Below are 13,203 nucleotides of genomic sequence, written 5' to 3' on the forward strand. Positions count from 1 at the left end.
GCCCACTAATTCTCTAAAATTAGTTTTATCAGTAAATAAGGTAATATCTTGATCTCCCATCTGTCTTGTCATTATCTTATTTCTCAATTGATTCAGAACTCAGTGAGGGAAGAGAAGAAGAAACTGTATTCTAAAAACTGGAAAATGTCAGAACAAAGCTGGATTTGAAAGGAAACAAGAAAAGAAAAAGTAAAACTTGAAAATGAGTGTGGATACTTTGGGAGGCCGAGGCAGGTGGATCACTTGAGGTCAGGAGTTCAAGATCAGCCTGGCCAACATGGCAAAACCCCGTCTCTACCAAAAATACAAAAATTAGCCAGGCATGGTAGCACACGCCTGTAGTCTCAGCTACTCAGGAGGCTGAGGCAGGAGAATCACTTGAACCCAGGAGGTGGAGGTTGCAGTGAGCCGAGATCACGCCACTGCACTCCAGCTTGGGCGACAGAGCGAGACTCCCTCTCAAAAAAAAAAAAAAAGGTGTTGAGAAAAAGACTACTGTGTATGTGTTAACATGCAGCAATATAATTACCCAAGAAGGAAAACGGTGCAGGGGAGGAGTTGGAGGTTTGCTGCATGCCACCTTCTTTGCTGAGTCACAGTTTTCCTGGTCATCAGAATTTGGAGAGTCCACGGAGCCATAGGAAAATAATCCATCATCACAACTCGTGTCCATATTCTCTAAAACTTCTGTACTGTCACCATCAACTAGATCAAGATCAGTTTCCTGAGGTCTCAGTGGTCGTATCATGCTTATAGCATTTCTATTTGTACCAAACATCCTGTCGGAGCTTAACTGTGGCTGGCTAAAGTGCCTTTTGGCTAGTGCTACACTTATACTGAAAACATTAGGAATCCTTAACTTTGGGGGTGGCAGGTGTGATGAAGGCACTAATTGTGTTACTTTTCCAGAGAGTGAGTTAGGATGCTTTGGCATTAAAGCTGGGGTCAAAATAGGGCTTGGGGTGTTGGCTTCACTCGATGAAGATGAATAATCGAGTCTCTGAGATTGAAATTTTTTATTCAGTTCATCCGAGGAACTATCTTGCTCCTTTTTACTTAATTCAGAATTTCCCTTTCCAAGAGGACTATTCAGAGCTTTCCACTGTGCCTCCTGCTGCCAAGAATATAGCTTCTTGTGTTCCGGTCTCTTTATGCCAAAAGTCTCTTCCTCAAATATAGAGCTGCTGTCATCAGATGCCGTCAGATACATTTCACTCCCCATCCTGCTACACTGGACCCCTTCCTCAGATGTGTGACTGGAGAGGGTGGATGTGCATCTGGACTTGGGTCTTCCTTTGCTCCCGTCTTCCTCATCAGAACTCCAGTCACTCACTGGAGCCCCAGAATTCTGGGAGACTCCACCATCTGTGGCAAAGCTTGTTCTTGTTTTCCGATTCTGTTCTGAGCCACAAGGGGTTTGATACAATGTTCTCTGGCCTCTGTGGTTTTCTAGAACTTGGTTATCAACAGACTTTTCTGGAATTTCCATTTCTACAAAAGGATACGTCATATCAGCATACTGCCTTTAAGAATATAATCTTTCTGTACATTTAGCTTTATGTAGCTACACTGTAGAAATTGACACTGTAGAAATCTGCTGGGTGCAGTGGTGTGTACCTATAGTCCCAGCTACCTGGGAGGCTGAGGCAGGATGATTGCTTAAGCCCAGGAGCTGAAGGCTGCAGTGAGCTATGATCAGCCACTGTACTCCAGCCTGGGTGACAGAGCAAGACCGTGCCTCTATTTTTTTTTTAAAGGAATAAACCAAAAATTTCATACAAATAATTTACATTATCCTGTGTTAGTCTTATGTCTTTTTTAAACACAAGTTTTTGAAAACTATAAGCTTTATATAAAACTCAGAGCCCTAACATGTCAATATAATAGTTTCAAAACTGGGTTTTACAAAAAAACATGTTGGGAAAAAAAAACTGAGAGTCTAAACAGAGATAATAAAGAAGCAAAATGTGAAACAGGGCAACTCTGACTATCAAAGAAAGCAATCACCAAAAAAATGAACAGCATAAATTCTATTTTAGAAGCAAAGAAAATGACACCCCCTTTCAACTAAATATTTAAATTATAATGAAGTAAATTTAAGCATAATAAATACAAAGCTATAGTTTAATAAACCTTGCACCAAACTTTGATACATAGAGATATGCAAAATCATGAAGAAAATATAAACACGGAAAAGCTTTCCTTGCTCTACTTTTGGTTTAATCGTAACTACAAAATGTGTTTTTATAATAACACTCTTTAAAAATATCTTTAGATATGGCTTATTTTTATGTATAACATAATTAACAGAATGAACCATTGACTTCATAAACAAGGAATTAAACTTTTAGACTGAAGTGTAGAAAAGAAACTTTGAAAACATGAAAACATAGACAGGACCTTCATAATTAAGGAACTAGAGGCTGAACAAATAAACTCTAAAATTTGGTATTAGGCAGTTTGTTAAATTTGCAAATGAGCAAGAGCATCAGTACAAGCAACCTCAGCTGTACTCCACTATTAGAAAAAGGGAAGGAAATGAAAATAGCTTCTCAAAAGGTGAAAAAAAGATGCAAGTAGGTCGGGTACAGTGGCTCACACCTATAAATCCAGCACTTTTGGGAGGCCAAGGTTGGCGGATTGCTTGAGCCCAGGAGTTCAAGGCCAGCCTGGGCAACATGGTGAAACCCCGTCTCTATAAAAAATACAAAAATTAACTAGGCATGGTGGCATGTGTCTACAGTCCCGGCTACTAGGGATGCTGAGGTGGGAAGATCACTTGAGTCCGGGAGGTCAAGGCCGCAGTGAGCTGTGATTGTGCCACTGCACTCCGGCCTGGGAGACAGAGTGAGATCCTGTCTCAAAAAAAAACAAAACAAAAAAAAAAAGAGAGAGAAGAGAAGAGCAAAGCGAGTAATGGCATGAAAGCAAGGTGCAAAGGAGCCTTTGGGTTGGAAAATGTATCATTTTCAGAATTTCATAACCAAGCATAGAGACAACTTTTACTGTTATACTTTTTCTCTTCTGGGGGAAGGAAGTTGGAGCTGAAAGTAGAGAGGATGAAAACTCAGGCCTCTCTAAAATATTTGGGGAAAGTCAACAAAAGTGATTGTGCTAGAGGTGGCAAAGCCAACAGCTACAACAAAGCAAAATTTAGAGGGTTTTTTTCTTTTTTTTGATAGAACGGCTTCAAGACTAAAAGAAGAAGAGTAGAAATCTGTATACAGGACCAGGGTTTAAATATCTAGAAAAACATTTTCCTCTTTGAAGGATTAAAGGAAAATCAAAGAGTTATTTATTTATCCTCGAGGGTTTTTTTCTTTAGAAGTTTGCTATGCCAATGTTTAATTTCATGTGTAATATTAGGTAATGTTTTATATTTTAAATAATGTTTTATATGTAATATTAAGTAATGTTTTATATTTTAAATAAATAATGAATAGGAAATTCACAGGGTGGGACAGTAAACTTTTTAATTTTAAATACCCACCTTCCACCTACAGCAGGAAAAAAAATTACGAAGGAAAAATCAGTTTCTCCTATGCATCACTGGCAAAGGCTCTCAGAAAACACAAAATAATTAGATACACAAAGTTAAATGTTGTATTGCTCTTTAGAAACATTCTCATAAAACGTCAAATTGTCAGAAAAAAATAAGGAAAATTAAGCTATATTTGTATTAATCTTAGCAAATGATTTTTCCTTTTTAAAAAATGCCAAAGTCAATTCCTGTAGTCCATAAATACCTTCCATGTCTTTTCCTTCAGTGAACTCAGGTTCTTTCGATGATATCTTGCTCATTTCCTCAGATTTTACTACTTGAGGAGGACTCCTTGCTCGAGATAAAAAGCACCCAAAGGTCAAACTGCTCAGGCGCTGGCCTTCCGAAAGCTTTAGTGTAGAGACAGTGGATGACTTCTTTCCTTGAACTTCTACAACATCGTTAATCAAAATTAAGATTTGAATTTTTTATAGAAGTTTGTTAAACACAGAACCAAGGCATATAAAAACTTGAACAAATCACTCTTTATGCCAGAAAAAAAGCCTAAAGTTCATCTTTATTGATGTACAATAACATGCAACCTTCAATGACAAGCATCACATCCCAATGTTTAAATTCTGTTTTACATATTTTGAATGTTCAAAATATTTTTAACTTGAGAAAGAAAAATATCTAATCCCTTTAAGAGTAGTTAGTTCTAAGCAACGACAAAACACAAACAGATTATAAATAACTAGAGAGCTCTAGCTTCCTGCAAAGTCAAGTATTGACAAATACCAGTTCAGCGTTGGTAAAATTTGCACAGTATGCCACCGTGAAGAAAAAGAAACTGAGGTCCTGGTTGCCGAAATAACCAAAGGAAACTTGGATCATCCTTGGGGCAACCATCCCATGATAACTGTAATGACTTTTGCTTATCTTAGTTTTCAGTCATGAGAAAAAAGTAGATGGGGAGGTTAGGTCTATGGTAACCACAATATAAAGAGCTTTAATCACTCCTTTAAAGAGAGGAAAAAAAAAAAGAGGAGATGAGTAAAGAATTTATACAGGTAGTGAAGTGATTAGGTCAGCATCTAATCATGAATTTAATTCATCTCTTGGACTTTTTTTTTTTTTTTTTTTTGAGACAGGGTGTCTCTTTGTTGCCCAGGCTGGAGTACAGTGGCATGATCATGGCTCACTGCAGCCCCAAACTCCCGGGCTCAAGTGATTCTCCCACCTCATCTCCTGAAAAAGCCGCCAAGTAGCTGAGAGTATAGGTGTGTGCCACCATGGCCAGCTAATTAAAAAAAAATTTTTTTGTAGTGATGGGGTCTCACTATATTGCCAAGGCTGGTCTCAAATTCCTGGCCTCAAGCACTCCTCTCACCTTGGCCTCTCAAAATGCTGGGATTACAGGAGTGAGCCACTGCGCCTGGCCCAGTGGCCCAGCCAAAAGTTATAAATAATTTTGGAGATATTCTTTTTTAAATAGACCAATCTCACCACTGATATTCTTGAGTTTATCAGCGGATTATCAATTGATTCTCCTAACCGACTGGATTCAAACCCTCATCTAGAAGATCCATATGGGGAAAGGATTAGAACACTGGTGATCCATGAACGAACTGAGTTATGACATTTGCATGCAAGTAACCACCAGCTCAGGCATCTAAGAACACACAGAAGTGCCTCAGAGCTGCCCTCAAATAATGCCAAGTTCAATAATGTGTTTGGCATGTGTGATGCCAAGAAGCCTCCTCCAAAGTGTTCAATGCAGCTACAAATGTATGTTATCTGTGACTCCCCTAATCTCCATTAAAAGGTCTATTCTCTAAGGCCAAAATTCAAGTCTTCTTGGACTTTTAGAGTACATGTCTCTCTGATACAACTACCTCTAACTCACTATCTTGTGTGGTAAAGTCCCCTGTATTCTTTCAAGAAAACAGGGAGATATAGCACTACATCACTTAGAAGGAGCAAAATGTCCTCACCATTAGAGACTGGTACCCATCATCCATGATGTCTGACCTCCCAGGCTAATGTCTCTGTACAGTACTTTAGCAAGTTGGACTCTCTGGAACTTAGTTTGGTTCTAAAAAGTGTACCAATGGAAGGCCTTTTAGAATAGAGAGAGGCAAAATTAGTATTTGGTCATGTTTTTCTGATCTAGGTAGTGATCACTTTGGTAGACATCATCAATTCCATTTCTTTTTTGCCTTCCACTTTCAGGCCCAACATTCACTTGAATGCAGGAGTTCTGGTTTGTTTAGAAATTCTCTTTCATTTTATGACAACAGCTTCTTGGATGACATCCATAATTGCATTTTTAAAATATCAAAGAAAGTAAAAGCCTATATAGTCAAATAAATCCAACTAAGCTATCTTAGTAAAGAATTTGTACCTTGTAGTTTTGACTGCATTGTTCTTATCTCTTCAGTTTGGTTTTGGTGGATCAAACGAAGATTCTGATTCTCCAATTCCAGCTAAAAGAACATAATGGTATTCTTTTCATATAGAGATAACATTATAAAATTGTACTAATAAATTATAATATTAGAAAATGTTAATATTTAGTTTCTCTACATGTGTAAGCAAAATACAAAGGAAATGATAAACAAATCTCAGATTATTTTATCAGAATAGGCTATCAACCTAGATAATTATGGTATCAACATTTACATTTTTCAGAACTAAGAGTTTTAAATGTTTTCAACCCTTACGCCTTTTCCACTGTAAAATTATTTTAAAGGAAGTGATTTCAGCTTTAAACTGCCATAGAAACGAAAATGTGTGCTTCTCAGCTACCAAATACATTAATTTTATGAGATATAGATGTATGTCCTATTATTATTTGAAATTAATTAGAACTAAAATTAACTTATTAGAATAAAGTTATTCACACTGATCATCATGAGTCTATTAATATGTTTAATTTTTAAAATACACTGGATATTAAAATGAAAGCTACCTATATCTCAAGTTTATCAAAATATAGCAGTATCACCAACTGATCAAAATTTTTTGTTTTACTCAGAGCAATCACATATTCTGATGATGTATCAATTCAAAAGAAGTAAAAGGTAAAGAAAAGGAAAACATATAGCAATAAATACCTCATTTAACTTAACTGTTACCCATTCTTTGATCTTAGCTGCTTTCTCTTCTATTATTTTAGCTTCTTGTATTCTTATTTGTTTCTGAAATAACAATAGCAATTTGTTTGGTTCAAACATAAACTCAATGGTCTGGAAATGTTATACCATAAATATACAAGGCAAATCCACTTAAAACTTGTTTCCAAGTTACTATATCTACTTTCAAATTACCAAATAGATTTTTAAAAGAAAAAATTATTCAGTAGATACAATAAGAAACCACAAAGCCACATGCACGTATTACTAGTTTTAACAACCACTATTCTCTTTCTCTGAAAGATCATACACTGAAGTCAATCCACTGAGTTTATCAACAAAATAAGCCATTTCTGGAAATGGTCTAGGATTTAGGGGTCAACCACGCTGGGGAGAAGAGAATAAGACTCTCCTTAGGGGCATGGCTTTTTTTTCCCCTCAAATACTAGCTTTCAAAGATCCAAGAAAAATAAACATAGTGAAATTCTAGCTCTCATTTACCAGCCTTAAAATCTGGTTATGGTCACAAAACTACTGAGAATGTGTTTACCAAATAAATCACCATAGGCAGGGTCTAGGGGTGGTAGAAAGCTGAAAACCACTGACCTAAAGAAACACTGGTCTTTATCAAGAAATGGGAAAAAAATGCTGAAAATAAACAACACATTTAACAAAATGATTTCATAGTGGTCATATTTAAATGATGTTAAGTGACCATTAAGTACATAACCCCAGTGCAATTTTTTCCTTTTTTTTTTGAGACGGAGTCTCACTCTGTGGCCCAGGCTGGAGTGCAGTGGCGCCATCTCGGCTCGCTGCAAGCTCCGCCTCCTGGGTTCACGCCGTTCTCCTGCCTCAGCCTCCCAAGTAGCTGGGACTACGGGCGCCCGGCACTACGCCCAGCTAATTTTTTGTACTTTTAGTAGAGACGGGGTTTCATGGTGTTAGCCAGGATGGTCTCGATCTCCTGACCTCGTGATCCGCCTGCCTCAGCCTCCCAAAGTGCTGGGATTACAGGTGTGACTAATACATTTTTTAAACTAGATTACTTGATTCCAATAAAGTGGTTCAAAAATGGTGTACTCATTTCTAAGCAGAAAGATTGGCATCAAATATAAATATTTAAAATGTAATGTTCTATAAACATTTCCAACATTCTAACAATCTGAAGCAAAGATTGGTGGCAAACAATTTACAGACATACCTGCTGATAACCAAATGTTCCCAGCTTAAATACTACATTTAAACTCTAACATCTGGCTGGGCACAGTGGCTTGTGCCTGTAATCCCAGCAGGTTGGGAGGCTGAGGTGGGCGGATCACCTGAGGTCAGGAGTTCAAGACCAGCCTGGCCAACATGGCAAAACCCTGTCTCTTCTTAAAAAAAAATACAAAAATTAGCTGGGTGTCGTGGTGTATGCCCGTAGTCCCAGCTACTCGGGAGGCTGAGGCACAAGAATCACTTGAACCTGTTGGTTGGGGGTGGAGTTGCAGAGCTTGCAGTGAGCTGAGATCGAGCCACTGTACTCCAGCCTGGGTGACAGAGCAAGACTCTGTCTCAAATAAATAAATAAACTCAAATGTTTGAATATTAACAAGCATTCTCACATCCAAAAAGTGTTAGATCTTGCCTTGGAATCACTCTGAACTTAAAGGAATGCCATTTTACTTGCACCTTTCACCAATAAATGTGATGCAATCCTATGGGTTAACCGAATAAGCAATATTTCTCCCCAAATATAGAAATTTAGGCTCTCTCTTTTTAATCTTTGTGATTATGCACAAATGAGTGCGCACACTTAGAACTCTTTATCAAATTCTTCCTAACCTGCTCTTCAAGTTGCAATTCCAAGTTTTGAATGATGTCATCTTTTTCCTGTATTAGCGACTCCAGATCTTGACACTTATTATATAATCTTGTCTCTGATTCACTGGTTTGAATATTAGCTGCTTTTAATTTATCTTCCATAACTTGTACCTAAATTCAAAGGATAAAATATTAAAATTGTGTGTGTACTCAGGTTATCACAGTATTAAACCTAGAATTTTACCTTAATATTATGTAGATTCCTAAAAGACTTCAAAAAGGAAAATATTAAACAGCAAGGTTTAATGTATTTAATGATTATAAAGTCTGAAGCCTATTTCACCAAGTGGTGTTACCTTGGAGGTACATACAAACATAAGAAATTCTCAGAATATTGCTATCATATAAAGTGATGTACACATTTCTTAGAGCGATGACAATACGCAAAGTGTTTATATGAGTATAGAAACAGAAAGTTTCCAGCCCTCATTTTTTCATATTTTAAACAAAGAGTATAAATAAAGACAGGTGAGTGGTGAGATGAGACCCAGACTGGATGGCCTGGTATAATAACGTATTATGGGAAAAAACTTGAACTTAGGTGAAAAAGAAACATATACACAATGGAAAGGGGGGTGGGGAAACAACCTTAAAGCCCCAAATGATGGAATCATAAAAAATAAAAATGTATTAGAGCCTAGATATAGGTAGGAGAGTGCACTCAATGAGGGCTTCTTGATTCATTCATTTAACAAATATTCACTGAAAACCTGCCAAGTGCCCGGCTTATTCCAGGCCCTGAGAAAGCATCAGCAAATAAACTAGACCCCCAAACCCCTGCCTGCATAGAAATTACATTCTAGGCCTGGCACAGTGGCTCACACTTGTAATCCCAGCACTTTGGGAGGCCAAGGCAGGCACATAGCTTGAGTCCAGGAGTTCAAGAAATTAATTCTAGTGGGTAAGAGAGATCACAAATATAATTAATATGTTTTTTTTTTAAAAAGAACAGTACTTTACATTACTTAGGTGATAATGATAGAGGCAAGAGGCAGACAAATGCCTAGGCAGATGGGGCAGGTCCCCGGTGAAATCCAACCTTCAAGCTGGAAACAGTCCCCGGTAAATCCTTGAAACAGATTGAGAACCTGCCTTCCCGTTTGGCACACTTTCTTTTGATTGATCCCCATCCTTCACCTATTTTACATATACCTACCCTTTCCTAATTGGTTTTCTACACTATCATGCCCACTTTTGAGTGATGTCTTTACTTTAACCTTTTTTGCATACTCACAAGCCAATCAGCACGCACTCCCTATTCTGAGCCCATAAAAAGCCCCGGGCTCAGCCATATTGGGAACTCTCCTGCTTCGGGTGGGGGGACCACCCCCCGCGTCCCCTCTCCACTAAAAGCTGTTTCACCATTCAATAAAAATTCCTGCCTTGCTCATTCTTTTGAGTGTCCGTGCGACTACTTCTTCCTGGTCGTGAGATAAGAACCCAGATCTAGCTGAGCTAAGAAGCAAAAACTCCTGCATCAATAAGGGTAATGGGAAAAAAAAAATAACAGGGTAAAAGAGACTGAGGGCGTGGCTGGAGGTTGAGTGGTGCTTCAAGTTTAATATCTAAGATAGATTGGCCCTGCTTGGATATTCTGTGAAACACATCCAGGCATATAAAATCTCAGAAAGGCATATCTGCATATTGAGTTTGCCAACCTACATGGATTATATAAGTCTATTCAACTCATAGTAAAGTTTAGATTTTCCTATCACCACCTTTTAGTTCTCACTTTTCTCTCCTTTAGTTCTCACTTTGACTCACAGACTTGATCCTTGATTGTAAATGGTCTAGTTGATTGGATGCCTCAGCAGAAACTTCACAAGGAGATCCAAATAAGAGATGTTTGAGATGTTAATGGTAGTAAGAAGGAAAATAAAGTATTGGGTACTGTATACAATATTAAGACTTTCATTCTATATACTCCAAATAGGTAAGAATATAATTTTAGCAATATTTCAGATTATAGGGGTGAAGAGAAAAAAATAATGTGAAAGCATTTGAGAAATTAAAGATGACAGTAAAGATGAAAATCTGAAATTATTAAAAACACTTCTGAAAAGTCACAATGAATCCTTACTTAAAGCTAAAAAATATTTGACTAATGAGGGTTTTCTCCTGAAAAGGTATAAAGGTTAGTTTGGATTTATTTTTTTTAACCATGAATGCCAGGTTTCATCTGTGGGTTCACTGCATAAATGTAAATCAACTCAGATGCCAAAACTGTTCTATTTAAATACCAACCACATGGCTGGAAACTAGGAAAATAAAAGCAGATCAAAAAAAAAAAAGTAGAAGAAGAAAAACGTATTCCACTATCCAAATGATAATTTAAGTTACCTTAGATTTTAAGAAATATAGTGGGCTTTCTACATGAGCTGAAGGACAAAGATCTGTATCAAGGACAAAGGTCTGCATCAGAAATGATGTCATGCAAAACTGCCCAAGCAGGACAGACAGCTGGACAGTAATCTTAAGATGGTATAGCTATAGCCAGTTCCATATACGGCATTCTGTAGCTGAGGAAGCAGGGAGAGAGGAGCAGAGCCCAAGTCCAAAATGATAGTTCTCCTCTGGGCACAGAGTAACAGAAGTAAACCTCAAGAAAAACAAAAGTAACTGAGTAAGAATAAAAATAAATGCTACCAGACCTACATCTAGTGTCCCTTTATTAAGTTAAAGCAAGCCACCCTACAGACATTGGGTTGTCACATAAAATAGTCCTATTATTGCTTAGGAAAGGTCTATAGACCTGAAAAACTATGGTTTTGAACTACTCTTTTACCCTGAATAACACATTCAATTTGGAAGTTGTTATTATATGAATGAATGCTACAGAGCTCCTTGGATGCATCCTTGCCGTCTGAAGCTCTTTAATTCAACCATTACTTTTAGACAAACAATTTTCCTAGGCAAGAAAAATACTGGCAAAAGGGGCAAAATCTCTTAGAGAAAGAGACCACAAAGTAGTTACAAGCAACCTACTTACCAAGTGGTCCTATTAAGACCAAGTTCTGTAGACAGGATTCAGTCTTCCTTGGTCATTAATATGAATAAGAGGTCTACAGAAAAGCTAAGAGGTCCACAGAAAAGCTAAGAGGTCCACAGAAAAGCCAAGATGCCTTTTAAAACATCTCACCACAAGCATATGGAAAATAGCTCACTTGTTTTTCCATTCATTTAACCAGAACCATTTAAGAATTTTAACTACTCAGAGACTGGCCAATAACAAACACCAGTGAATTCAAATTGGTTGTTAAATAAACCCTCACAAATGTGTATACACAGATAGCCTCCAGTGTGGAATGTTTCATGTTTTTAGGCTACTTTGCTTCTTTACTTCTAGGAGAGCCTCTGATTGTATCCACCCACCTCAGCACACCCCTCACCCACTTCCCCCAAACCTTCTTCATCCCAAGGTCCCTAAATTCCTGTTCAGCAAAGGGTTAACTCAGTAGACTTGGGGTGTACAGATCCTCCACACTCCAAAGAAAGGACTGGTCCTTCACTGGCTCTTGGGAGACAACCTCTGATGCCCTGGAATATCTTGACTGTTAAGGCTGCCTTTGTATTAATAAGAGATTTTGCCCCTTTTGCCAATATTTTTCTTGGGCCACACCACATAGTTTATGCTAATGGTGTGACTTATGGTGAGTGCCTGTTTTTTTGTTCACCTGGGGCCCTGGGCCAAAATGTATCAGTTTGACCTCTGGGTGGGCTGGAGACTGACTAAGATCAGTCAGGTGGATACTTCAGGCCTACATGACTGACCTCTAATAAAAATCCTGGACAGCAAGGCTTGAGTAAGCTTATTTGTTGGCAATATTTCACACATGTTGTCACACATTGATGGGAGGATTAAGTGCATCCCTGTGCAACTCCACAGCAGAAAGACAACTGGAAGCTCATACCTAATTTCTCCTGGACACCACTCTATGTGCCCTTTTCCTTTGTTGATTTTAATCTGTATCTTTTCACTGTAATAAACGGTGACCAGGAGCAAAACAGCTTTTCTGGGTCCCATGAGTTATTCTAGCAAATCACTGAACCCAATACAGCTTCCAGGGCTATTTTCCACAGGAGAAAGCAGGAGCTGCAAATATTACTCCCGTTGTAATTATTCATATCACTATTTCCTTCTTCCTATTTCTAACCTCATTCCTGTCCACTATACATAATCAAGATGTGACTGTATTTTTAAGAGGGGGTTGAAAGTTTCTATTTCTATATATAAACTGCTGTGGCATGACAAAGATTCCTGATTGTTTCCAAATAGTATGACAAAAGAAATGTTTAGAGTATTTTAAATCCCAGACTACTTTCCAGTTACTTAAAATTTACGTGTTGATTTGTTTAGATTGTTTAGATTCATATAATAACAACTTCCTTATAGATTCTGGATATTAGACCATTGTTGGATGCATAGTTGGTGAATATTTTCTCCCATTCTGTAGGCTGTATGTTTACTCTGTTGATAGTTTCTTTTGCTATGCAGAAGCTATGGGCAAAGGACATGAACAGACACTTCTCAAAAGAAGACACAGGCTGGGTGTGGTGGCTCATGCCTGTAGTCCCAACACTTTGGGAAGCCAAGGAGGGAGGACAGCTTGAGCCCAGGAGTTTGAGACCAGCCTGGGCAAAAGAGTAAGAATGCATCTCATGCAGCCAAAAAACACATGCAAAAATGCTCATCATCACTGGCCATCAGAGAAATGCAAATCA

The 13,203-nt window shown here is 38.0% G+C and overlaps 1 protein-coding gene across 1 annotated transcript in view; it reads right to left on the reverse strand.

Moving 5' to 3' along the window:
• The window catches only part of PLEKHH2 (pleckstrin homology, MyTH4 and FERM domain containing H2), a 132,443-nt gene that overhangs the window by 67,173 nt on the left and 52,067 nt on the right, over positions 1–13,203 (reverse strand). The window contains exons 4-8 of the mRNA XM_003262788.3: positions 8,443–8,592; positions 6,598–6,681; positions 5,886–5,967; positions 3,747–3,932; positions 530–1,491 (exon numbers count right to left, since the gene is read on the reverse strand). Of these exons, the coding sequence (XP_003262836.1) occupies positions 530–1,491; positions 3,747–3,932; positions 5,886–5,967; positions 6,598–6,681; positions 8,443–8,592 (1,464 nt within the window). The remainder of the gene's footprint in view (positions 1–529; positions 1,492–3,746; positions 3,933–5,885; positions 5,968–6,597; positions 6,682–8,442; positions 8,593–13,203) is intronic.

The sequence above is a fragment of the Nomascus leucogenys genome, chromosome 19 (genome assembly GCF_006542625.1).
Source record: "Nomascus leucogenys isolate Asia chromosome 19, Asia_NLE_v1, whole genome shotgun sequence".
Taxonomy (NCBI): domain Eukaryota; kingdom Metazoa; phylum Chordata; class Mammalia; order Primates; family Hylobatidae; genus Nomascus; species Nomascus leucogenys.